The sequence below is a fragment of the Corticium candelabrum genome, chromosome 5 (assembly GCF_963422355.1).
Source record: "Corticium candelabrum chromosome 5, ooCorCand1.1, whole genome shotgun sequence".
Lineage (NCBI taxonomy): Eukaryota > Metazoa > Porifera > Homoscleromorpha > Homosclerophorida > Plakinidae > Corticium > Corticium candelabrum.
Window position 1 is genome coordinate 999,982 of NC_085089.1, and position 25,720 is coordinate 1,025,701.

A 25,720-nucleotide genomic window follows, 5' to 3' on the forward strand; every position below is an offset into this window, starting at 1 on the left:
TTACGGAGTAACTTATACCAATCAATTTGTCTTGGTAAGATCTACTCATACAAGTTGAGTTCATTTTGTTGGACTTCCCTTTAACACAGGAGTTCAGTGTTAATTAATCAATTTGTTTTTGTGGTTATTGTTGGCTTGTACGTTGTCATTGTAAGACTACTATTTCAGCATTGAATTGAGTGATTTGTAATCTTTTTACTGTTATTACTGAACATGTTATGAGTTAGCACGTTTCACGTTTGTTATGAGAGTTTGTTTCACAGCTCAGTCAAGCTGGGCACAGCATGATGCTTGGATTCCGGGGTTTGAACGCTAGTGATGTGTGTTGTCTATAAGCTTGATCATGCCTGTAGGTAAGAGCAAATCTGTGCATGGACAACAACCTTGTGGTTGATGACAAAACAGCATGCATACACACACACACACACACACACACACACACACACACACACACACACACACACACACACACACACACACACACACCTCACTTGTGCCTGTTCAAACTCCACGTGCATTGTTATATATAGCTTTTATTTCTAACAGCCATAAGCCCAATGTTGTCTGCTAGTACAATTGCTGCCTCCCTACATTAATAATTAATAATTGCTAAATCTATAATGTCTTAACGAAACAAGTAAGCCATTCGAGGCTTCACCATATAAGATGGCAATTGCAGTAACATACAGTAGAGAATGCTACAGCAACGCAAGTCTGCAGCGGTTTCCACACAGTACATGTGATGTCACATTAATTGCATGTCTAGGCTACAGACGCTGAACTGCGACTAATCTACACATAGTATGTCTCTTCCGCTATCTATTTGCAGGTTGTTGGTTGCTTGTGATTTTGTCTTGACGTGATGAGAATATAGCCATTCCAGCCGTTCAAGAATGAGAGAGAACGGTGGTCTCAACATGGTATCATGCTCCCAGCACGACTTCATTAGCGAAGCGTAAATTGTAGGAGTGTTTTTCAGTATCTTTGGTCTTTCTCCCTTCATGACCGCTTCTTCTACTTGGTAACTGAAACTGTATTGAAGGAAAGGCAGTTTCCTGGACCACACCTCCCACATCACAATGCCGAAACTACAAGTAGAGACAACCTTTAGTTAATTAGCAATTAGCAATGTGTAGCTATAGGGTACAAGTGTAATTGTACATTGAAACTAAAAAAAATAATTAATTAGCAGTTCATTGGCTCTCAAGTCAAATGTGCACAGTTTGCGCATGCGTCGATCATTCACTACGCTCGCCGTTTGACTGTTTGGACTGTCTGGAGCAAGAACAGCATCCTACCGTACTGTATGGTTTGTGTTTGTGTTGTATGCGAGGGGTGTGTGTGTTGTACCACGTATTGAGCGCACAACACAAATAAGTACTAGACTATGTTGTGAGTGTTGTAGACTTCCGGGAACTTGAAAGTTTGATTACATTTAAAACATTAGGAAGCAGTTTTCTTGTGCACGGTGCAAATGCTTGTGTGGTAAACCATAATTATAAATTGTGGAATTGATTCTCATCAGGAACACTCAGAATAGGCTGGCATACGGTTCACGTAATTAATAATTTGGCTGTAACTTTGTTGGTCTACTTGCTTCCGTGAGTTCCTTGTGTACTTTGAAGAGCCGGCACCCAAACTCTAGCTATGGCGGCCCCAGTTGACTTTTGCTCTAGAACGGCTGGGCACTGGCACTCTAGTAGTTTGTGAGGAGGACTGGTGTGGTGTGGTGTGGTGTGTGTGTGTGTGTGTGTGTGTGTGTGTGTGTGTGTGTGTGTGTGTGTGTGTGTGTGTGTGTGTGTGTGTGTGTGTGTGTGTGTGTGTGTGTGTGTGTGTGTGTGAGGTACAGGTGTGTATACACAGTAGCCTGATCTATTTCTCAATGTCATTGCATCTTTACCTCTTTAGTATCTACAGTTGTGTTTTAATACGGGTATATGTATGAAATAGTTCATACCTGTATACATCGACAGCTGTTCCATACTTGGTAGAATGTTTCATCAGTTCAGGAGCCCGCCATCTTGCAGCACCTATTCCTTTGGCTGTCATTTTCCATTCGTTGCCCACCAGAGGCGATGATTCAGAAGCACTGGTCAATCGTCTTGCAGTATCTGGATTGGATGGACTTGGCAACTGGCGTCCTAGCCCAAAGTCAGCCACTTTGACTACCCAGTTGCTGCTGACTAACAAGTTATCACTCTTTAGATCACGGTGGATCCTGGTTGGTTGCTGTGTGTGCAAGAAGTTCATACCACATGCAGCATCGACAGCAAACTTAATGCGCCGCAAATGGTCTAAATGTATCTCTTCTTGATCGAGAATTCCACGTAGAGAACCACGCTGCATGTATTCAGTGATAAGGAAGGGTAATGCCTCGTTGCTGGTTTGCTTTCCAGCACCAATAAAAAGGACAATGTTGGGATGTCTGATTGTCTGCATGAATTTAATTTCTCTTTCAAATTCTCGATTGATACTATCATCAGCTAGAGTACGCAGAAATTTCACCGCAACTGTCAGATCTCGATAGTCTGCCATGAAGACTTCTCCAAAGCCTCCAGATCCTATTCTATTATGAATGGTCAACTCAGAAACGTTTACTTGCCAGGCGCTGGTCAATTCTTTTACTTGATGACATAATTGTCTTTCACGTTGTTGTTTGCGTTTTTTGAAATGCAAAAAGCCACAAGTACCACAGACAATGAGAATAGCGACCAGTAGAATAGTGGCAGCGATGATGTAAAATGTTGGCAAGGAGCAATTGGTGCCCATGAAGCCAACCATGCAGTTGCATACAGGAAATGGTCTGCCATCTTTCTGTTGGACGAAACAATCTCCATGGATACAGACGGATGGTATGCACACACTACAGTTGAAAATTGAGAATGATCCTTTCGTTGGTGTGGTAAGCCCACGTGGACATTTTTCACATTTGTTCCTTGTGATTGTGGTGAACTTTCCAATGGGGCAACGTTGACATGGAAACTGTTTGATGTTTGAAGAGGCAAGTCCATGAGGACATTGTGGGGAAATATAGTGCAATTTCGCACGCCCTTCAACATCTGGCAGGACAACGTAATTTTTATACATGAACATGGCAGATCCAAGCCTAGTATTGATATCCCGTATCCAACTCACAAACGACCATTTTGCAAGGTGTGGAAGATACAACCATGTCTGCTGAAGATTACCTGTACTGCAATCATTAGGGTGACGTTCGATAGATGAATGGCTACAGCCTGTAGTGACCAGCAATTGTGGTCCCACACCTAGAACAGACGAATAGCAAAAGTTTCGTTTTGTTGGTTGCGGGCCGTCATCATTAGCAGTCAACAATCTCCATTGCAGTGTGTCAATGTTGAGGGACCACAAATCGTGGAGACATTCTCGTGACTCACTTCGACCTCCGAATACAATCATACTGGAGTTGATGACAGCCACAGAGTGATATGTGCGTGGGGACGGTGTGATATAGCTACTATTGCTGCTTGCCCTGTTTGAGCTGTGTCGACTTGGGAGCAGCAGTTGCCACTGAGAATACTGAGGATTTGAAACGTTCAACGTATATTTCCATACATCATTTGATACTACTTTTCTATGTGGGTAATGATCATAACCTCCAAATAGCAGAAACTCTGTTTGTCTAACTTGTACAAATGAATAGAAATCCCTTCGTTTCTCTTTCAATTCTTTTGGAGAATTCAATCTTACCCATTTGCGTGTGTTCAGAAGGAACATCCATGTTTCAAATTCATATGATATTCCTGTGGCGATAATAGCAGATGTATCTTCACTTGGTGTCATCCGAGCAATGTACAATTTAGGCTGGTTGTTGCCTTTGATTATCCACCATTGCATTGAGTTTAAGTCTAAGTCCCATAATTGCATCTCTTTCTTGGAATTTGGCATGGACTCATAGCTCCGCATAAAAACGTGACTTCCCAATAGAACTGGTGACAACATAATGACACTGTGTGGTTCAATCGCTTGCTGCGGCATGTGTGTCCACAGCCACACGAAATCATTTGACAACCGCCGGAGAGTCCAAACTCGCTGTCTACATCCACCTGAATCAGTTCCACCATAGATGAAAATCATAGAGTATACCATGAATGCATAATATTGCCTCACTGGTGGTGTCCCAAAGGCTTTCTCCAGCTTCCACTTTCCAGACAGTAAATTGAAGGTAAGAACACGATTAAGATGTCTACCAAAGAGCACTAGTTCTTGATTGTTGTCAGACAGTAGTGAATGATCAGCTAGTGCTAATAATCTTTTAATCCGATACCAACCGTTAGCGCTGTTTTGACCACTACTGTTGCCTATCTGCTGCACTCGAGTCCAAGTCTGGAGTGTAGATTGAGGTTTGTGATAGTATTGCCATACACCAGTAGTAGTAACTGCATAAATCACACTGTCTTGTCCTGATGAAGCGGTCAATTTACTAACCAACTCAAATTCACTTTTATTCATAGACTTCATACTAAACTTATGCCACACGTATGTCTCTTCATCTTTTATACATCTCAATTCCCATACTGTGGTCGAACTTTGTTCATCTTGAAAGAGTATGACCGATTCTTTGCAAGAACAAGGACTTAGTGGCTGGGCTATGACCCTTGCTGTTTGGTCGATGATACGCAATGGACGGTCCTTATTGCATGAATCTTGTTGGCAGTCTCTCATTAGTTGTTTCCAAGACCAAGTGCCTTGCTTGTTAGTGATAGACCATAGATCAGTGACTGGACGAATTCTGTTTGTTTTTAAGTCGGTAACTCTTCCACCCATCAGTAAGATGGTCTTGTGGCAGAGGGTTTGCATTACGTGACCTTTTCGATTTTGGGGCTTCTTCCGCGTTTTCAGTTGCTGCCATACCTTTTCACGCAGATCGTATAACCAAGTTCCGTAGAGTGGATCTTGTCCGTTTTCAAAAAGTCTTCCACCAAACAAGACCATACCGGAAATATTTCCCATTCCGCCTACTTCACTGCTGTCATAGAATGCGGCAGCAAAAGCACTCAGCGACGTAGGAGAGTTACAAGACCACATTCTGAACGTCTTCCACTCATTTGGCTCACTGACGTTGTCCTCAAAAAAGTGATTGTTTGTCGTACTTTTATCATCATCACTACTAACTGTGTGCACTAGAGAGCTGGACCTCTTGCGGATAGCTGAAGCTACATTACTGTCTCCATCGGTCAGGCACGCAATCAATACGAGCAACAAAACGCTGCTAGATAACAGAGAGGGAAACAGCGACATGAAGTGTTCGAGCATTCAGAGAGGAATGAATCGGTATGACGTTTGCAAAGCGTGTATACAGTTAGAGACGCAGTACCTCCTCGTCATCGTTCCGTTTTTCGTTTCGTTTCCTTCAGAGGCGTTACCACTAATCTAGTTCACGCAGGTATGCACGCTGGTTGTTGTCTTGGCACAATACACAGCAAGTACACCATACACAGTGCAAGTACGTACTCTAGACGTTGTTTGGGTTTCTATAATTATAAGTACGGACTTCTAATTAGGAATATTCTGTTTCAAATAGAACTCACAAGACCCGGTTAATTAATTAACTTAATTTACGGCTTTTCTTGGGACTTTCCTTCATCAGTGCGTATTAAATGTCACGTAAGCTAGACATAACGTAATTATGTTTGTAAGGCATGGGTGTAGCTAACTTTTCTGTTTAGATTGATACTTCAGTCTAGCAGTAGCAGCTGTATTTGTGAATTATTTATTGTCTGCTAGACTGTACGAGATCCAGGACCTGACTGAAGGGGTGCACAACCTGCTGGCACACGAACTGAGTCAGATATCTCCAGATTACTGTTCTGTTACTAGACAGACCGTTCTAGAAACGTTCAGACGCTTTCTAGACATAAACTGAAAGTGGGCAACCTTTCCCTATCTTGAGTTTGTTTTTCTGGGACTTCAAGTAGACTTGCTAGCTGCTAGGCAGTGTTTTTCTTGGCTGTTTGGAAGCGTAACGGTTAATTACAGCGCCGTAGTCCAGTCTAGGGAGTATCCTTATTGATATACAGCATGCATATGATCAAGTCATTGAGGCGATCGACCCTCACACGGTGCTTTGTAATCGGTTTTATAAATATTACGCAAGGGGATTCGTTGCAGTGGTCTAGCTGGTGCGCCACTAGAAGAATGAAGAAGCACTTGAAGTGCAAACCCTCGGCCGGTATGCACCTTGAAGGTAAATTTAGTCGCGCTATGACAAAATCATATGACAGAATGGTATGATGTGGGTAATAAAATATAAGAAGCATTATTGAAATTGTAACAGGTCGAGCTTGAGGTAAGTCACGTGACTGGCTACTACCGTGTACAACGGGTAGCTACGCAGTCCGTCAGCCAACGTCCCGTAGGACCTCGCTTCTATTTTTTGCAACCTTCGCTCGTCGGTTCTTTGTGCAGGTGATTGTTTGTGCAGCTTTTGAGGTCGTAACTATGGCCGGTTTTAGGCGTGGCATAGGTACCAGAGCCAAAACAAAATTAGATGCGGGAATGTTACAAATGCAGCTAGATTAGATAATTAGGCGTTGTTTCTAAATGCATGTTACAAATGTAGTTGTTTCCAAATGATGGAACAAGCCAAATGTTACAAGTCGGAGAGCCTCGACGCTAGGTCGGCTGGCAATCTTCGCCTTACGTGATGAAGTAACGGGCGTGATCATTGTTCTGTTTGTTGGTGGGAAACCTAGGTTACAAATGGAGACCAAACAAGCAGCTCACCACCGATTTTCCAGCTCACAAGAATGTAAAAGTCTCGTTCTTTGTGCAGCTTCTCTAGGCGTCTTGTTGTTTGTGCGGCTTCTCTAGCTAGACGTCGCCTACTGTTGTAATGAGGTGACCTCAGAGCCAAAACAAAACGTCAATGCGGGAAAACATGCACGTGCACATGTAGATTAGCTACTGTCTGTTCCCCGTAAGCCTGAACTCGGAAGTGAGTAATGAAGTAGAGGTCACACCAGGTGTGCTCATTAGAGCACTAAGAGCTGCTCCAGTTGGACCATGTTATACCATTTATCTTAAATGGTTCCAGTTGCTGATCCGTTGGTCTTACAAAATAATTGAATAATAACCATTGCTCCACCCGTTTCTGTTTGATATGCACAAGTATTATCCTTCCATTTGGTTTGTAGGAAAGGCTTAGATAATTTGATAAACAGAAATGCCAGACCTAGCGGTTTCAACGATACCGAGATCATCGCGAAAGTCCAAAAACAGCAGAGATATTGATGATTTTCAAAGTTCACACTTATGGGGAACAGACAGTAGTCGTCTGTTCGCTCTGACTTTGGATACCGTAAAACAGAAATGAATAGAGACGCACTAGCGTACTTACAGGTCGGCCGAGCCGCTTTGTCCCACAAACAGACGCTGTCATGGACAATGCACGTTCTCCTTCGCAAATTTCCATCAACGCCAAATTTCTGTTGAAGACGACACTAGTGATCGTTGCAACAACACCACGGCCGCTCAGCCACGTACACCCAAAATTCAAGCTGGCAGACTGCAGAACCACTATGCAGAAACACTGTGGAACAAGCAAAATGTTACAAGTCAGGTACAGCTACACACCTCACCCTGGTTGTTGTTGGGGAAACATACACGTACAAATGTATGTGCTAAACCCTTAGAGCAAAGGACTAAACACCATGTACAGGACGGACGCCCGATGGCCGAATTCTCGTTAGCAGCTACCAAACAAAGCGAGGTGGAGCCTCATGATGACATCACGTTCGTCTATTGGTCAGTAATGACACCACTTCTCGTCTATTGGTCGGAATAGCTTCATTTGCATCTCCGCTAACCAACTATATATACGGTGGTTGGATCGTACGTACGGTCATCGAACGACTACTATCCCTCCACCCGGAAATCCGGGCCTCGGGTAATGAACATTATTCTGTTGAAATGTTGTTGCTAATGGCAGTTTTTCACCTGCAGCTTTTGCCATGCTCTAGCTATGCACTCTTGCTTCATGTAAGCTAGCAGCGAGGGTTTAGCAGTTTAGTGCTTCTTCAACACTCCACATACTAGGATGCGTCTCGCGATGTCTGAAATCTGCGTCCCAATTAACTTTCTCAATTGCATCCCAGGACGATGAGAAACAGACATGCAACAAATCTAGGGGCCTGTAATATCGATGTGTTCGAATTACGGAAATTGTACAGATCACCTGCGTATGACCGCCCGAAGATGTTATATAATTGGTATTAATTAATTAAATGTATACGTGTAAGTTGCATGACTAGAAAAGGAATCTCCGAATTGTTGAAGTCGATCGAAAATCTGTAATAATTAGTGTTGTTTTTCGTATTGCTCTGTCGTTACCTAGAGCTAGATCTAGCGGTTTAGTTACAGTTACAATACAAACAAAACAATATTACACTGTGTACTCTAGACATACAGCGTCACTTCTAGGTACCAAAAAAATTAGCCTCGCCCCAGACGCAGTGTGGATTGCAGCCCCGGATGCGCTGCCATCACCGTCATCATCATCAGCATCAGTAGTGGTGATGGCAGCGCATCCGGGGCTGCAATCCACACTGCGTCTGGGGCGAGGCTACAAAAAAAATCCGTTTGCGGTCAATTATTGTCTGTACGTTTTTTATACACATCACGCGTTTTTGCACTAATAGAAAGATCAGATTTTCGTACTGCAGTGTCCAATACTTTATTCTTTTTATGTACAGTTTTCTTTACCTAGAGAGAGAGAGGTGTCATACTACTACGTCTGACGTGACTTGTAAACACGAGCACGTGACTGGACACATGTTTGAGTAGCTAGTGTCTTATCCCGACGCGTCATGGCTGGCCGCTTCTACGTACTGTCTGTATTTTGCTGTTTTGCTTTCTGCCAAACAGCAGTGTGGATGACGTTCTCTAGTGTGCCCAAATTTACCGAAAGCGTCTACAACGTAGGAAAAGGCGAAGTAAGATATTGTTAGCAAGTCTCCACAACAGCATTGGTGTATCCTTCCGTTGTACTAACTAGTCTTTGTCTGAAGGTGGACTTGCTGCTTAATTGGGGTCCTATAATGTTTGTGCCTTCTGTTGTCATTAGCTCTTGGATTCTTACTACACACAATGGTCTCAAGAGAACTGCAATATTAGGATTCTTGCTGACCTTTCTTGGTTCTCTTGTACGTCTCGTCCCAACATTTATTCCAGGGACTTTTAGAAAAAGTGCATATGGTCATGCTTGTCTGCATGTTGGTCAGATTTTCAATGCTATAGCTGGAGCCGCTTCAATGGGTGCTGCGAGTCGTCTGTCTGCAGACTGGTTTCCAGAGTCGCAGAGAACAAGAGTTACCGCTTCAGTGTATGCAGCCAGTAATCTGGCAGTCACTGTGACTGCAGTCATCGGACCAGCAATAGTCACTTCAGACGACAAGCTACCAACTCTTCTCTACTGCCTTGCTGGTGTGTCCTTCGTACCATTTGTGAGTTCATTTATTCATTTCCCATCACCTGCTGTCGAAATTTCACCTGCCACAGCAATAACCAATGCAAAAGCACCTACTGACGACTCTCTACCACTCATTACTAATGATACAAGGAAAAAGCTACAAAAAGTGTCCTTTATCAAAGGGGTAATGAAAGTGTCCAGGAGCTACTCTGCAATGGCACTCTTCTTTGCTGGTGGAATAATGGGTGGCATGACTAACATCTACATGAGTGTCTTACCAACAGGTATGAATGCAGAAGGACAAGACGAAACGAAAGGTGATCTGCTGAATTCAATGGGGACACTAGCAAGCATACTAGGAGGGATACTAATAGGATATATTGCAGATCGTTTCTTTCAACGTCACTTAAAAGATGTGCTGGTCACTATTATATTTACGTCCTTTGTTTTCTTTTTTGGGTTGGTTTACACCATCTACCTTCGACCAGAGTTATTCTGGTTTCAGGTGGTTTGTTCGTTGGTTTCTGGATTTGCTCAGGGAGGCCGAGATGCTTTAACTGCCGAACTAGGAGCTGAACTGACATACCCTGCTGATGAAGGAACATCGGCTGGTATCTACACTCTCATTTACAATGTTGCAGCTTTGTTGCTAATTGTGGCTGCTCCTCTATTGTCAACTATATGGCTGGGAGTTGCTTTACTCGCTGGGCTCTTGCTAACACTAGGACTAGTTGTTACAATCAAAGAGCAATATTGCAGGCGATCTGCAACAGATAATGAAACTATTAACTAAATTCAGTTATTTTATTCTATCTAATTCTTTACATGTGTAGCATTACACATATTTTCTATTTCTCTAAAATACAAAAATACGGTGTAATTTGATAGATATTGATGGAGTAAGTTGTAACTCAATAATGTCTACTCGTTTATACACATGGATCTTATTAGTTTATTTTATCGTAGCCTCGCGTAGCCAGACCCTCTCCCGCGTACTCATCCTGTCTACCCACTAGTTTAATTAATACACATCTAAAGGAAGTTGGTCATTGTGAGACATAAACAATTCTATCTCCGGTGTGTGGGGTATAAATATTCATTACATGTACTATAGCTGAGAATTTATGTACAGTGGGGTGCAAAATTGAGTAGACTGTACAAAGAATGAATTTTACAAGATAATTTGCTCTAAAATTGGACACACTTGTGTCAAGACAAAAACATAAGATATTAATAATTGTTTAGATTATTCAATCATTTTTAAAGATTGTAGAGAGCACAGTGGGCAGAGTAGCACAAAGGTGTGATTGCAGGAAGATGGAGAAATGTTGTACTTGCTGCCAAAGTGAGATTTAGAAAAATGGGATTGTATATCCTTGTGTAAGTCAAAACAAAGAATGGATGGCCTTGTGCAAAATTGGAACTCTCCAGCAATAAATGTCATGGACGATTTGGCTCTTTTTATCGACGATAACTGCAAGACTACAGGAAACCAACTGCAGGTGTCGTATGCCAACAACCAATTGATACCAAACTCATCAATAGTGTGGTACAATACCAACTGAACTGGAATACACAACAAACTACTACTACAGTGTTGTTCTCGACACTGTATGAAACATATGAAACTAGTTGATGTGTATTTCATATACAACTTCCACTGATACGCGACATCTAGTTCTTCTGCTGTCGATGTCGTACGGCAAATTCTTTCATGAATTTAGCGAGACACTGCACTTCCTCGACTGTAATCGCATTGTACATTGAAACACGTACACCTCCGACCGACCTGACAGCAAACAAGAGAACTAGCCTGGTGTGTGTGTGTGTGTGTGTGTGTGTGTGTGTGTGTGTGTGTGTGTGTGTGTGTCTGTGTGTGTGTGTGTGTGTGTGCATGTAAAACCTTGCACAAAGTGGACCACTGACTACATGTATGACACCTCACACATACCTATGTCCTTTCAGAGAGATCATGTTCAGCTTTCCAGCTTCACTAAAATATTTTTGTTCCACTTCAGCGTCACCTTCGCGAGAGCCAATACGAAAAGTTACATTCATTCTTGAACGATACGGTTACTCCACTGTTGGGCTACAGTTCAGATCACAAGAATGATATACAGACCGTCGCAAACGTATAAAGCCACTCCCTGCACGTGACTATACCTGAAGTTTGAATGACCACAAAATTATTGTAAAAGATTTACAAAAATAATTTCAACTGTAATGTACTGCAAATTTTCTATTCTAAACTACAGAGAAGGACTCTTCCTATTGGGTTTGTTTCTTATGACAGAATTTTGAAGTGCGCGCTACTTTCACCACAAAACAAACACGTGATGAATAGCTCAACAAAACATTTTTGTTATTCAATTTTGCCATTTGCTGAAAGAAACCTACGCATGCTTTACCCATAATCTACTTGGAATACAAACTTCTTTCAGCTTTCTTTAGAAAACGAAAAACCACTATGACGTCATTGAGGGGACTATTTGTCATTTTTGTCAATAAGAAAACCCACAAAAACCACAATAACTTGAAACATCAACTAAATATTGTCTAGAAAACTACATCTTGTAAAAAATCTACTAAATTCTTTAGATTGTACACAAAATTTCTAAAAGTGTAACTTCCGGTTTGAAATGGTTGTGGTCGAAATGTTGCAAAATGATGTTGATAGCGCGAAATCTTTGATTGTCTAGTCGTTGTTTGAGCTCACAGAGCTGCCAAATTGCGGATTCCTGTAGCTGAGTGACCAATCTTTCGTTAGACGAAATAGAGGAAAAGTCGGACAGCTGGTGTGAGTTTGGGGATGCCCCGAGATCGGCAGCTCAGTCCACGACGTTGCGGTAAACTCGAAGGCTTGAAAGAGTGTGGTCTGGGTGAGCGTAACATCGCCAAAACTGTCGGTGTTTCACGTGGATCGGTGAAAAACTGTCTAAAAAGACTAGAGGCCGGAGCAATAAGCTGTAAGAAAAGATCTCGTCGGCCGAGAAAAACATGTGACAGAACACAATACATGCTAACATGATGACTACAGAGTAAACATTAGGTTGCAGTCAAGTCACATGTTTCATAGTCTTGTTACGCTCACAGAGTCAGTCTTTTACATTACTGGCTCATCAATGCAAACTGACAAAGTACGTACTTGACTGCACTGCTTTATTAGTATCGTAACAACTCACGGTAGCTGATCTGTCTACAGTACAATAGAAGTTTCATTGCCAGTGCAATGTATGCTACTGTGTGCCAGTACAGTGTCTAACGTATCGACAGCAAGAGCAACACACTACAATACAAGTGGACGATAAACGATGACAACAGTGGCAACCATCACATGCACTCAAACTGTTGTACATGGGTACATGGGTGACTCAGCTTGAGTGTAATAATTACATGTCATGGGGGTACATGCATCATCATACAGCAGGTCCTACGTACAGAGTGTCACTGTGTATAGATGAGACATACACACCTTGAGGTCCCCCTAGCTGTTCAATCCACTCAAAAACAAGTTTCATGATGTACACACTGTAGACCGGTGGCGTGTTGTACACGGAGCTGGCGTCCGCATTCACCTATCACGTAACGAACTGTCAGACATTCAAAGGATACAAGAACTGAGAGTGACTCACTTTATAGTCCAATATAATTGGACACAGTGGATGTGCTTTACCAATCAAGTCTTCACGAGCTAACAACACAATATCAACAACACAATATCAAACGAGTCAAATTTGCACACACAAACGGTTCTGGTTCTGGCTACATTGAGATATTAATTTCGTACCAATCACTACTGTGACTCCAGCTGAACCGATGTTTTTCTGAGCTCCAGCAATTATGACTCCAAACTAAAACGATTACATGATTTGTGTTGTCGTGATGTATGAATATAGTGAAGTTGACACCTTGCTGATGTCGTTCTCTTTTGTGAGTATGTTTGAAGACATGTCACAGACTAGAGGAATGTCGCCCGTGTCGGGTATAAACGGAAACTCGATGCCTTCAATAGAAACATCACGTCAGAGTTTGACACACAGACAGACAGACAGACAGACAGACAGACAGACAGACAGACACACACACACACACACACACACACACACACACACACACACACACACACACATGGACAAAAAATGGAAAAATGTCAAGCCCTCCACGTCATTCGATGTCGACCTTAAGGTCAGTTGCGCGGAGACAGGGCCTCCATGCGCTACTTGGAGGCTTAGGGCCACCGCTACAATCCACCTGGAGCTTAGCCGGAGTCATCCAGGTGCACTGACTATGTGCAGCTCTAGTCTCGCGTAGCCAGACCCCTTTCCGCCGCGTCCTCCCGGCGAAATGGGGTCTGGTGAACGGCCTTTGATGTCGCTGTGTGCCGCGTAGCCAGAAATCGGCTATCTAAAGACCGGATTTTGTTTCTTAAACGCTTTACGAAAGACGAGACTGGTATGCACGCAGTGCAATCCTATCTCAATTAGCTTCTCTTGTTTCGTAGAGAACAACTCGAAGACTACAGCTTTAGAGTCGTTGCTGTTTGTGAAATCTGCATGTTTACAGCAGCGATTAAACGCGGCCGTGGAAACGTTGACGTCGACAGGCTTCGATTTCATGCAGCCATGATCGACGTCGTACGATCTAGCGTTGTGCGCTCGTGTCACAACGGAGACTGAATGCAAACGTACTGGATGGATGCGAACGTACTCGGTGCTGTTTGCTGTTTGCTGTTTTTTGACGTCTAAAGCGACCGCAGACAGTCCAGATTGAGCGATGTCTGGAAGGGCTTGGAGCTGCATGACGTCATCGAAACAAGATGAGTCGTCTTTCTGTGTTTGGGTAATCATTTCATGTGTTTTGCGCTTTGCTTTGGTGAACACATACAGTAGCAACCAGGAAGAGACCACGTTGTGATTGGAGTAATATGAACGGAAGCAGCTTGGGTTGCAGACTTCACTTAATTCTGACACTGCATGTCAATCTGTGGAACACGCAAGTCTCTACTACTTACCTTTATACATTATATGATATCTGCCTGGCCCTGAGTAACCTTTACATAACGATCAACACTGCATGCGTATACTGCATGATCATCATGTATTAATTCATAGATATACATATATGGTAGTCCATATATAGCTAGTCTAGAGTTTTTTACTAAATCTTTTGTACTAAATAGACAACAGTTGGTCACTGTATATTCAGCTCAGATCAAAGTTGGGATCCCACTTTACATTTCCATCAGATTGTATTGATTTGCAAGAATTTCGTCTAGTTGATATGTATTCGAGTGCCTCCACAGTCGAGATGAAAGAAAATTTTTGGATGTCATTTAGTAAAGTAGACAGCACATTGAGAGTTCTAATAGCTACAACAGCATTTGGGATGGGTGTTGACATTCCCAACATTAGGTGGATTGTTCATTGGAGTCCTGCAAGACTCATTGAAGATTATGTCCAAGAGACTGGGCGAGCTGGAAGGGATGGCTTGACAGCAACTGCACTGCTTGTATATGGACATCTGCACAGAACAGTTTCATCCTCGATGAAGAAGTATGGACAAAATTTTACAACTTGTCGTAGGAAGTGCTTATTTGCTAATTTCTTATTTGCTGGTAGTGAAGACAGTGCAGGAAAAGGATGTGGTTGTTGTGATGTTTGTGTACTTAGTTGTGACTGTGGTAACTGCTGTACCTTTGACCTTCCAGTGAAGTAAATAACTGCATGTTGTAATAACTGGCTAAAATTCTAGATCATGTAGCGCTGCATGCATGATCATAAATCATGCAATGAAACTTAACTGTCTGACATGTCGACGTGCGTTTGTGTTTGATGAAACGACCAGATGCTATCACCTTGTTGAGCAAGAGAAAGCAGTTGGATGGAAGTAGTCTCCCTGAAGCTCCACATACTCTGGAAGTTACGCTGCAGGAACACGCGTAATAGCTAGCTCTTCCAAACAACACATCGAATCTGTACCACCTTAGGACGTCCAGCATTTCTGTCAACGTGGTCTCTTCCTGGTTGCTACTGTATGTGTTGACCAAAGCAAAGCACAAAACACATGAAATGATTACCCAAACACAGAAAGACGACTCATGCATCTTGTTTCGATGACGTTATACTTCTCCAAGCCCTTCCAGACATCGCTCAATCTGGGCTGTCTGCAGTCGCTTTAGACGTCAAAAAACAGCAAACAGCACCGAGTACGTTCGCATCCATCCAGTACGTTTGCATTCAGTCTCCGTTGTGACACGAGCGCACAACGCTAGATCGTACGACGTCGATCATGGCTACATGAAATCGAAGCCTGTCGACGTCAACGTTTCCGCGGCCGCGTTTAATCGCTGCTGTAAACATGCAGATTTCACAAACAGCAACGACTCTAAAGCTGTAGTCTTCGAGTTGTTCTCTACGAAACAAGAGAAGCTAATTGAGATAGGATTGCACTGCGTGCATACCAGTCTCGTCTTTCGTAAAGCGTTTAAGAAACAAAATGCGGTCTTTAGATAGCCGATTTCTGGCTACACGGCACACAGCGACATCAAAGGCCGTTCACCAGACCCCATTTCGCCGGGGAGGACGCGGCGGAAAGGAGTCTGGCTACGCGAGACTAGTGCAGCTCTGGGACTGGACACCAAGGCCCACAAGTACCCGTCTGCTGTACTTGCATGATGCCAAGCCAGCGGTCACGTTTACCCCAGTCAATGACCAGGTACTCATTTATACTCCTGAGTCGAGAGAAGCAATAATTATTATTGTGTGTAAGTTTCTTCTTTAAATTTGCCTAGGCAAAGTAAAACGTGCTTTCGCATCACTGACTCACCTTCAATCGACGGCGAAAAGTACGCATACGATGATGGTTCGGCTGTAAAATAAAGGTACTTTGTGTCACGTGATTATGTGCGGTGTCACACATTTCCATGTGTTTTTCGCATCACTCAAGCCCTTTCGTACTGTAGTATGGACTCCATTTGTAGAAAGAAACACGGAGGAAAGTGCAAAAGACCGAGCGATTGCAAGTCATTCAACATGATCATGTGGAGTCTACAACATACGAATGACTGAGTCGCTTATGAACTGTAACTTGTTCACTTTCACTTTCAGAGTCGCCTGAAGCATCTAGATCCGTCTCTTGTGTGCTCTAGTAGTTGACCTCGGAAAGCAAGACCAGTGCTGCGCAACACAGCAAGCGTTCGGTCCGCAGCCCAAGGGCTTAGCGTACATTAATGTCTACTGCGCGTGCGTCAATCGGTGAAGTGTCGGGGCAACCCTGCAAGGTCCCGGATGTTTTCATTCTCCAAATGCGCTCTCTAACCAATTGAGCTACAGCACCACACACACACACACACACACACACACACACACACACACACACACACACACACACACACACACACACACACACACACACACACACACACACACACACACACACACACACACACAAAACGTACAGACAATAATTGACCGCAAACAGATTTTTTTGTAGTCTCGCCCCAGACGCAGTGTGGATTGCAGCCCCGGATGCGCTGCTATCACCATCATCATCAGCAGCATCAGTAGTGGTGATGGCAGCGCATCCTGGGCTGCAATCCACACTGCGTCTGGGGCGAGGCTACAAAAAAATCCGTTTGCGGTCAGTTATTGTCTGTACGTTTTTTATACACATCACGCGTTTTTGCACTAATAGAAAGATCAGATTTTCGTACTGCAGTGTCCAATACTTTATTCTTTTTATGTACAGTTTTCTTTACCTAGAGAGAGAGAGGTGTCATACTACTACGTCTGGCATGACTTGTAAACACGAGCACGTGACTGGAACATGTTTGAGTAGCTAGTGTCTTATCCCGACGCGTCATGGCTGGCCGCTTCTACGTACTGTCTGTATTTTGCTGTTTTGCTTTCTGCCAAACAGCAGTGTGGATGACGTTCTCTAGTGTGCCCAAATTTACCGAAAGCGTCTACAACGTAGGAAAAGGCGAAGTAAGATATTGTTAGCAAGTCTCCACAACAGCATTGGTGTATCCTTTCGTTGTACTAACTAGTCTTTGTCTGAAGGTGGACTTGCTGCTTAATTGGGGTTCTATAATGTTTGTGCCTTCTGTTGTCATTAGCTCTTGGATTCTTACTACACGCAATGGTCTCAAGAGAACTGCAATATTAGGATTCTTGCTGACCTTTCTTGGTTCTCTTGTACGTCTCGTCCCAACATTTATTCCAGGAACTTTTAGAAAAAGTGCATATGGTCATGCTTGTCTGCATGTTGGTCAGATTTTCAATGCTATAGCTGGAGCCGCTTCAATGGGTGCTGCGAGTCGTCTGTCTGCAGACTGGTTTCCAGAGTCGCAGAGAACAAGAGTTACCGCTTCAGTTTATGCAGCCAGTAATCTGGCAGTCACTGTGACTGCAGTCATCGGACCAGCAATAGTCACTTCGGACGACAAGCTGCCAACTCTTCTCTACTGCCTTGCTGGTGTGTCCTTCGTACCATTTGTGAGTTCATTTATTCATTTCCCATCATCTGCTGTCAAAATTTCACCTGCCACAGCAATAACCAATGCAAAAGCACCTACTGACGACTCTCTACCACTCATTACTAATGATACAAGGAAAAAGCTACAAAAAGTGTCCTTTATCAAAGGGGTAATGAAAGTGTCCAGGAGCTACTCTGCAATGGCACTCTTCTTTGCTAGTGGAATAATGGGTGGCATGACTAACATCTACATGAGTGTCTTACCAACAGGCATGAATGCAGAAGGACAAGACGAAACGAAAGGTGATCTGCTGAATTCAATGGGGACACTAGCAAGCATACTAGGAGGGATACTAATAGGATATATTGCAGATCGTTTCTTTCAACGTCACTTAAAAGATGTGCTGGTCACTATTATATTTACGTCCTTTGTTTTCTTTTTTGGGTTGGTTTACACCATCTACCTTCGACCAGAGTTATTCTGGTTTCAGGTGGTTTGTTCGTTGGTTTCTGGATTTGCTCAGGGAGGCCGAGATGCTCTAACTGCCGAACTAGGAGCTGAACTGACATACCCTGCTGATGAAGGAACATCGGCTGGTATCTACACTCTCATTTACAGTGTTGCAGCTTTGTTGCTAATTGTGGCTGCTCCTCTATTGTCAACTATATGGCTGGGAGTTGCTTTACTCGCTGGGCTCTTGTTAACACTAGGACTAGTTGTTACAATCAAAGAGCAGTATTGCAGGCGATCTGCAACAGATAATGAAACTATTAACTAAATTCAGTTATTTTATTCTATCTAATTCTTTACATGTGTAGCATTACATATATTTTCTATTTCTCTAAAATACAAAAATACAGTGTAATTTGATAGATATTGATGGAGTAAGTTGTAACTCAATAATGTCTACTCGTTTATACACATGGATCTTATTAGTTTATTTTATCCTAGCCTCGCGTAGCCAGACCCTCTCCCGCGTACTCATCCTGTCTACCCACTAGTTTAATTAATACACATCTAAAGGAAGTTGGTCATTGTGAGACATAAACAATTCTATCTCCGGTGTGTGGAGTATAAATATTCATTACATGTACTATACCTAAGGATTTATGTACAGTGGGGTGCAAAATTGAGTAGACTGTACAAAGAATGAATTTTACAAGATAATTTGCTCTAAAATTGGACACACTTGTGTCAAGACAAAAACATAAGATATTAATAATTGTTTAGATTATTCAATTATTTTTAAAGATTGTAGAGAGCACAGTGGGCAGAGTAGCACAAAGGTGTGATTGCAGGAAGATGGAGAAATGTTGTACTTGCTGCCAAGGTGAGATTTAGAAAAATGGAATCGTATATCCTTGTGTAAGTCAAAACAAAGAATGGATGGCCTTGTGCAAAATTGGAACTCTCCAGCAATAAATGTCATGGACGATTTGGCTCTTTTTATCGACGATAACTGCAAGACTACAGGAAACCAACTGCAGGTGTCGTATGCCAACAACCAGTTGATATCAAACTCACGAAGTGTGGTACAATACCAACTGAACTGGAATACACAACAAACTACTACTACAGTGTTGTTCTCGACACTGTATGAAACATATGAAACTAGTTGATGTGTATTCCATATACAACTTCCACTGACACGCGACATCTAGTTCTTCTGCTGTCGATGTTGTACAGCAAATTCTTTCATGAATTTAGCGAGACACTGCACTTCCTCGACTGTAATCGCATTGTACATTGAAACACGTACACCTCCGACCGACCTGACAGCAAACAAGAGAACTAGCCTGGTGTGTGTGTGTGTGTGTGTGTGTGTGTGTGTGTGTGTGTGTGTGTGTGTGTGTGTGTGTGTGTGCATGTAAAACTTTGCACAAAGTGAACCACTGACTACATGTATGACACCTCACATACCTATGTCCCTTCAGAGAGATCATGTTCAGCTTTCCAGCTCCACTAAAAAAATTTTGTTCCACTTCAGCGTCACCTTCACGAGAGCCAATACGAAAGGTTGCATTCATTCTTGAACGATACGGTTTCTCCACTGTTGGGCTACAGTTCAGATCACGAGAATGATATAAGTACAACAGACACAACAACGAGACATTCTTACAAGTACACATCGTTGTACTCTTCCACAACAGAGTAAATCAATCCTGACTTTGCTTTACTGTTCATTTCCATCGCTACAGCAAAGCATAAAACACACGAAAAATGTTAGAACACAATACATGCTAACATGATGACTACAGAGTAAACATTAGGTTGCAGTCAAGTCACATGTTTCATAGTCTTGTTACGCTCACAGAGTCAGTCTTTTACATTACTAGCTCATCAATGCAAACTGACAAAGTACGTACTTGACTGTACTGCTTTATTAGTATCGTAACAACTCACGGTAGCTGATCTGTCTACAGTACAATAGAAGTTTCATTGCCAGTGCAATGTATGCTACTGTGTGCCAGTACAGTGGCTAACGTATCGACAGCAAGAGCAACACACTACAATACAAGTGGACGATAAACGATGACAACAGTGGCAACCATCACATGCACTCAAACTGTTGTACATGGGTACATGGTTGACTCAGCTTGAGTGTAATAATTACATGTCATGGGGTACATGCATCATCATACAGCAGGTCCTACGTACAGAATGTCACTGTGTATAAATGAGACATACACACCTTGAGGTCCTCCTAGCTGTTCAATCCACTCAAAAACAAGTTTCATGATGTACACACTGTAGACCGGTGGCGTGTTGTACACGGAGCTGGCGTCCGCATTCACCTATCACGTAACGAACTGTCAGACATTCAAAGGATACAACAACTGAGAGTGACCCACTTTATAGTCCAATATAATTGGACACAGCGGATGTGCTTTACCAATCAAGTCTTCACGAGCTAACAACACAACATCAAACAACTCAAACTTGCACACACAAAATGGTTCTGGCTACATTGAGATATTAATTTCGTACCAATCACTACTGTGACTCCAGCTGAACCAATGTTTTTCTGAGCTCCGGCAATTATGACTCCAAACTAAAACAATTACATGATTTGTGTTGTCGTGATGTATGAATATAGTGAAGTTGACACCTTGCTGATGTCAATCTCTTTTGTGAGTATGTTTGAGGACATGTCACAGACTAGAGGAATGTCGCCCGTGTCGGGTATAAATGGAAACTCGATGCCTTCAATAGAAACATCACGTCAGAGTTTGACACACAGACAGACAGACAGACAGACAGACAGACAGACAGACAGACACACACACACACACACACACACACACATGGACAAAAAATGGAAAAATGTCAAGCCCTCCACGTCATTCAACGTCGACCTTAAGGTAAGTTGCGCGGAGATAGGGCCTCCATGCGCTACTTGGAGGCTTAGGGCCACCACTACAATCCACCTGGAGCTTAGTCGGAGTCACCCAGGTGCACTAACTATGTGCAGCTCTGGGACTGTACACCAAGGCCCACAAGTACCCGTCTGCTGCATGATGTTACTTGCATGATGCCAAGCCAGCGGTCACGTCCACCCCAGTCAATGATCAGGTACTCATCTACACTCCTGAGTCGAGAAAAGCAATTCATTATTGTGTGTAAGTTTCTTCTTTAACGAAGCACTTCACTGGACCGTGCATATCTGACTCCGCCCTCGGCACTAAACATTACTGGTCACACATCAAGTTGGGAAGTTTGGCGTTATCTCAGAGCAAACTTGATAGCGGAGCATTATGCTAAGAATAGAAAACAAAAACGTACGAGGCAATTTCCAAATAACGTCCAGTAGATGTAGGTTTCGTTTTACCGCTTCTTGTAGACTTTTAAATTTGCCTAGGCAAAGTAAAATGTGCTTTCGCATCACTGACTCACCTTCAATCGACGGCAAAAAGTACGCATACGGTGATGGTTCGACTGTAAAATAAAGGTACTTTGTGTCACGTGATTATGTGCGGTGTCACACATTTCCGTGTGTTTTTTTGCATCACGCAAGCCCTTTTGTACTGTAGTATGGCCTCCATTTGTAGAAAGAAACACAGAGGAAAGTGCAAAAAAACGAGCAATTGCAAGTCATTCAATACGATCATGTGGAGTCTACAACATATGAATGACTGAGTCGCTTATGAACTGTAACTTGTTCTCTTTCACTTTCAGAGTTGCCTGAAGCATCTAGATCCGTCTCTTGTGTGCTCTAGTGGTTGACCTCAGAAAGCAAGACCAAAACAATGTGCTGCACAACACAACAAGCGTTCGGTCCGCAGCCCAAGGCCTTAACGTACATTAATGTCTACTGCGTGTGCGTCAATCGGTGAAGTGTTTGAAACTGCAACCCTGCAAGATCCTGGATGTTTTCATTGTCCAAATGCACTCTCTAACCAATTGAGCTACAGCACCTCACACCCACACCCACACACAGACAAACACACACACACACACACACACACACACTCACACACACACACACACACACACACAAACACACACACACACACACACAGACAGACAGACGGACAGACAGACAGACACACACACACACCACTCCTCACCATGTGCCGTCTCATTCGCACAATAGTACACGTATGACGCGCCAGGAGTCAGCTTCCACTCGCTCCTATCCGGAATCGCTGCCACACACAAAGCACCGTCATCACAACCAACTCCTCCGCATACCACGCATGCTCCCCTCACTAGTGAACTTGTCTGGCTTTGGGAACACATAGTTGACACTCAAATATTTCTTCGCCTCGGTCGCTGCCTTATTCGACCAGTTTCCCGTGATGATGTAGTCAGCGACGGGTTTCTCGCCTCGCAACAGATTCAATGGAACGGCAGAAAACTGTCCCGTCCCGCCTCCCTGCAGGAACATCACCTTGTAGTTATTCGGAATCGACCTGCAAGAATGCTCATCATTAGGCCATCAATAGAGCTCATCAGGCGCTCCATTCTCCAAGTGACAAACACAATTGCGCACACAGACGGTCAATTAGCGCGCGTTACGCCCCCTCTGCACGTGACCGGTAGCACTTACAGCAGTCGACGAAAAACGGACTCCGCCACTTTGTTCATCTCGGCGTAGTGCGTCGAACGGTGGCTCATCTCTGCAATAAAAATTTTTGTCGACATAATAGCATTAGTAATGCATATCTAATGGTGTGCAGACTTGCCTAGCACGCTCAAGCCAGTTTGTTCGAAGCAGCACAGCTCGCGCTGAGCTCGTTCGAGCACGTCTAGTGGCAGTTTTGCAGGTCCTGGACCGAAGTTGATCGCTCGCTTGTCCGCGTAACCGTTCATTGTTGCTCGACGACGCTTGCACCAGCACGCACTGCGACTCCCAACGGATGGGCTATGTCAAGCATGCGTGCAACACGTGGCTACGAAGCTACCCAACAGAATCGGGGGCGTCGCTGATTGGTCGAGACGATTTTGACACTAATTGTCGGAATGCAAACAATGGTAACACGTGACGAAAGAGTCACGCACGACAAGCTAAAATAGCTTGACTGACTAATCGCATTAGTAGATATTTTGCATTTTTCATAGTTTTCTATTTATACATCAATGATTCATACATGTAGTCTACATGTCTAACTGTAACCTTTTACTAACCTCGCCTCAGACGCACTGTTCTAGTTTTAGCTACTAACAGTTAGCCCTGGCAAACAGATCATCCGGGGTTGTAATCAACACTGCCAGGTCACCGTGCAGTGCTACGGCGGTATTATTGCAAAAAAGCTAGACTTCCATTACAGTTAGGTAATGCCTACTACAGGTCCGAGTAGTATTACTTACTAGTAGCTAACTTCCGGACCATTCATTACTAGATATGATAAGTTGGACCATGTAACATATACGGGGTTTGTAAAGTAGATCCGGGGAATAAATAGATCAGTTCCAATCGTCTTGACTATAAGAAAAATTTATCTTATTATAAAAATTTGAAAAATAAATGAATAATAAAATAATTTTTTTTGTAGTCAAGACGATTGGAACTGATCTATTCATTCCCCGGATCTACTTTACAAACCCCGTATGTGTTACATGGTTGTAAACGCGCACTTGCTCGCGTGCCCGTCAATCTCCCGAGTCGTTTAGACACTTGCTGTGTTCGTTGGTATTTTGTAGGCAATACAGTGTCATATTTTCACTACGTACCAGTCCATGAAGTACCGTTCCACGAGTTCCGCTTTCATATGGGCCCTCCGCGACAAGAAAGACTTGACCCAGTCTCTCTCCGCCCTCGTCATTCCCCGGATGGTCAATCCTGGCAAAAAAAGCTCCGCTGGACAATCAGGGAAATGACGAGGGCGGAGAGAGACTGGGTCCTAGCAAAAATATAGCAGTCTTGCACTCTAATAGACTGATTGGTACGTCAAACAAAGCGAACATAGAGTTTTACTGCTACTCGCGATGCCTGGCCTGCGCTGTAATTGGTCGGGGAATGCAAGGTCTAATACGGGAGCTTGATTTGTGTGTACGACTGAGCGTTGTCTCATGTTTTATCGATTTAGTCAGTTTTCTGGTCGTCTGAGTCAGGCAAATGCTGAAACGGCTTATTACCCTCAGGTGAGATGTCTACGTGAGTCGAAATAAGGACATAGGAAGTAATTCTACGTAGGCCAACACTGATGGCACAGACCGGTGCTATGGTGAAACGCCATCAAGTGTAAGGATTTATTCTAAGGAGAACGAGGATATGTCATATGTCTATTGAGTTTTTCAAAGCGTAGATACGCGAAAATAAATACTTTGTGACGTCACAATCAGTTGCTACGAAACCATGACAGAACAGAAAATTGATTAAAATTGTGTTTAGATATTGAACATCGGCTTTAAATTTAAAATTATTTGTTACCATATACAAAATTATTTACCATTTATTATAATAATTTTAATTGTTGGGATTGAGACAGAAAACGCAACAAAATACAAAATATTGTCTTTACTGTAGATCGGGCAAATGCCAACGTTTACTAGTGATTGTTAACTATAGTTGTTAATTTATTTCAATAATTAATGGGTCCAAAATACGTCAGTTTACCTTAGATTCAGGAGAGGGCAAATGACATGTCTGTAAGGGAGGGAGTGGCTCCAGAGTGTGTGAGACTTTGTTGGCATTTTATTCCTACGGATTTGATAATCTATGGGACATTGCTGGCATCTCGATTCTTAGCGATTTGGCAAAGTTCCTGTGGGACTTCATTCGTGTTTTGATTCGTAGGGATTTGGTAAAGTTCCTGAAGTGAAGCCTTCGTCGTTGCCGTCGAGCACTAAGGTTGTGCCGAGTGGTGGTGGATCGAGTGGAGGATTTGGCATCGTGAACAGAGTCAACAGAGTGCCCTTGTTTCAGAACTTGTTTCAGGTGTTGTCTGATCGATTTTGAATGATCACATGTGGGAGTGATTGCAGCATGTGTTGTGTATTGCAGCGAGGTGATGCTGCCATGCCCGTCCATCTGCGTGGCGGACGTCGAGATGTCGTGATCTACCAATCACTGATGGTGCTGTCTGTGGTAGGAACGGTATTCACCTTTCAACAACTCTTCATGGCTGCACTGGGCAAAATGAAAAAGCTCTAGGAAAACATAAGAAAGACAGTTGACTATCACGTTGTGGTCTTTATGCGATAGTTGATTTCAAATATTGTAATCTTTATGTATGTGTATTATCAAGCAGTTTCCATCCCATCTCTTGTCACTGTATCCATGAGTATCTCATTGTCTCCATTTTGCTATGATGTTGTAGTACACATCGTAGGTCCATGATCTACTATGATACATAGGAGGTCCTTCTGTTGCT

General features: G+C 43.1%; 6 protein-coding genes across 7 annotated transcripts; 3 read left to right on the top strand and 3 right to left on the bottom strand.

Annotated features, from left to right (window-relative positions):
* Window positions 1–787: 787 nt before the first annotated feature.
* On the bottom strand, window positions 788–5,995 carry LOC134180603 (uncharacterized). Its single transcript, XM_062647790.1, has 2 exons — window positions 1,958–5,995; window positions 788–1,088 (listed from the first exon to the last, which is right to left on the bottom strand). The coding sequence occupies exons 1-2, from the start codon at window positions 5,272–5,274 to the stop codon at window positions 788–790; spliced, it is 3,618 nt and encodes a 1,205-aa protein (XP_062503774.1). The 5' UTR covers window positions 5,275–5,995.
* A 2,814-nt stretch (window positions 5,996–8,809) lies between these two features.
* LOC134180218 (solute carrier family 49 member 4 homolog) lies at window positions 8,810–10,349 on the top strand. Its single transcript, XM_062647322.1, has 2 exons — window positions 8,810–8,951; window positions 9,027–10,349. Exons 1-2 carry the CDS (start codon window positions 8,826–8,828, stop codon window positions 10,218–10,220), a joined length of 1,320 nt encoding a protein of 439 aa, XP_062503306.1. The 5' UTR covers window positions 8,810–8,825; the 3' UTR covers window positions 10,221–10,349.
* A 715-nt stretch (window positions 10,350–11,064) lies between these two features.
* On the bottom strand, window positions 11,065–16,288 carry LOC134180604 (phosphoserine aminotransferase-like). The gene is made up of 8 exons (XM_062647791.1): window positions 16,253–16,288; window positions 13,336–13,430; window positions 13,215–13,278; window positions 13,060–13,118; window positions 12,900–13,002; window positions 12,280–12,371; window positions 11,379–11,500; window positions 11,065–11,216 (listed from the first exon to the last, which is right to left on the bottom strand). Exons 2-8 carry the CDS (start codon window positions 13,375–13,377, stop codon window positions 11,102–11,104), a joined length of 597 nt encoding a protein of 198 aa, XP_062503775.1. The 5' UTR covers window positions 13,378–13,430; window positions 16,253–16,288; the 3' UTR covers window positions 11,065–11,101.
* A 773-nt stretch (window positions 16,289–17,061) lies between these two features.
* Window positions 17,062–18,810, top strand: LOC134179526 (solute carrier family 49 member 4 homolog). Of its 2 annotated transcripts, none has more exons than XM_062646447.1 (2): window positions 17,062–17,422; window positions 17,488–18,810. In XM_062646447.1, exon 2 carries the CDS (start codon window positions 17,518–17,520, stop codon window positions 18,679–18,681), a length of 1,164 nt encoding a protein of 387 aa, XP_062502431.1. In that variant the 5' UTR covers window positions 17,062–17,422; window positions 17,488–17,517; the 3' UTR covers window positions 18,682–18,810. The 2 variants fall into 2 exon arrangements, with proteins under 2 accessions (XP_062502431.1, XP_062502430.1); XM_062646446.1 differs by having other exon boundaries at window positions 17,062–17,412.
* A 535-nt stretch (window positions 18,811–19,345) lies between these two features.
* LOC134179527 (phosphoserine aminotransferase-like) lies at window positions 19,346–23,278 on the bottom strand. Its single transcript, XM_062646448.1, has 11 exons — window positions 23,090–23,278; window positions 22,954–23,023; window positions 22,614–22,816; window positions 22,472–22,549; window positions 21,013–21,107; window positions 20,892–20,955; window positions 20,756–20,814; window positions 20,596–20,698; window positions 20,023–20,095; window positions 19,824–19,961; window positions 19,346–19,675 (listed from the first exon to the last, which is right to left on the bottom strand). Exons 1-11 carry the CDS (start codon window positions 23,214–23,216, stop codon window positions 19,561–19,563), a joined length of 1,125 nt encoding a protein of 374 aa, XP_062502432.1. The 5' UTR covers window positions 23,217–23,278; the 3' UTR covers window positions 19,346–19,560.
* Window positions 23,279–24,370: 1,092 nt separating this feature from the next.
* Window positions 24,371–25,613, top strand: LOC134180379 (cytochrome c oxidase subunit 7A-related protein, mitochondrial-like). Its single transcript, XM_062647528.1, has 3 exons — window positions 24,371–24,488; window positions 25,144–25,284; window positions 25,351–25,613. Exons 1-3 carry the CDS (start codon window positions 24,417–24,419, stop codon window positions 25,498–25,500), a joined length of 363 nt encoding a protein of 120 aa, XP_062503512.1. The 5' UTR covers window positions 24,371–24,416; the 3' UTR covers window positions 25,501–25,613.
* Window positions 25,614–25,720: the final 107 nt, after the last annotated feature.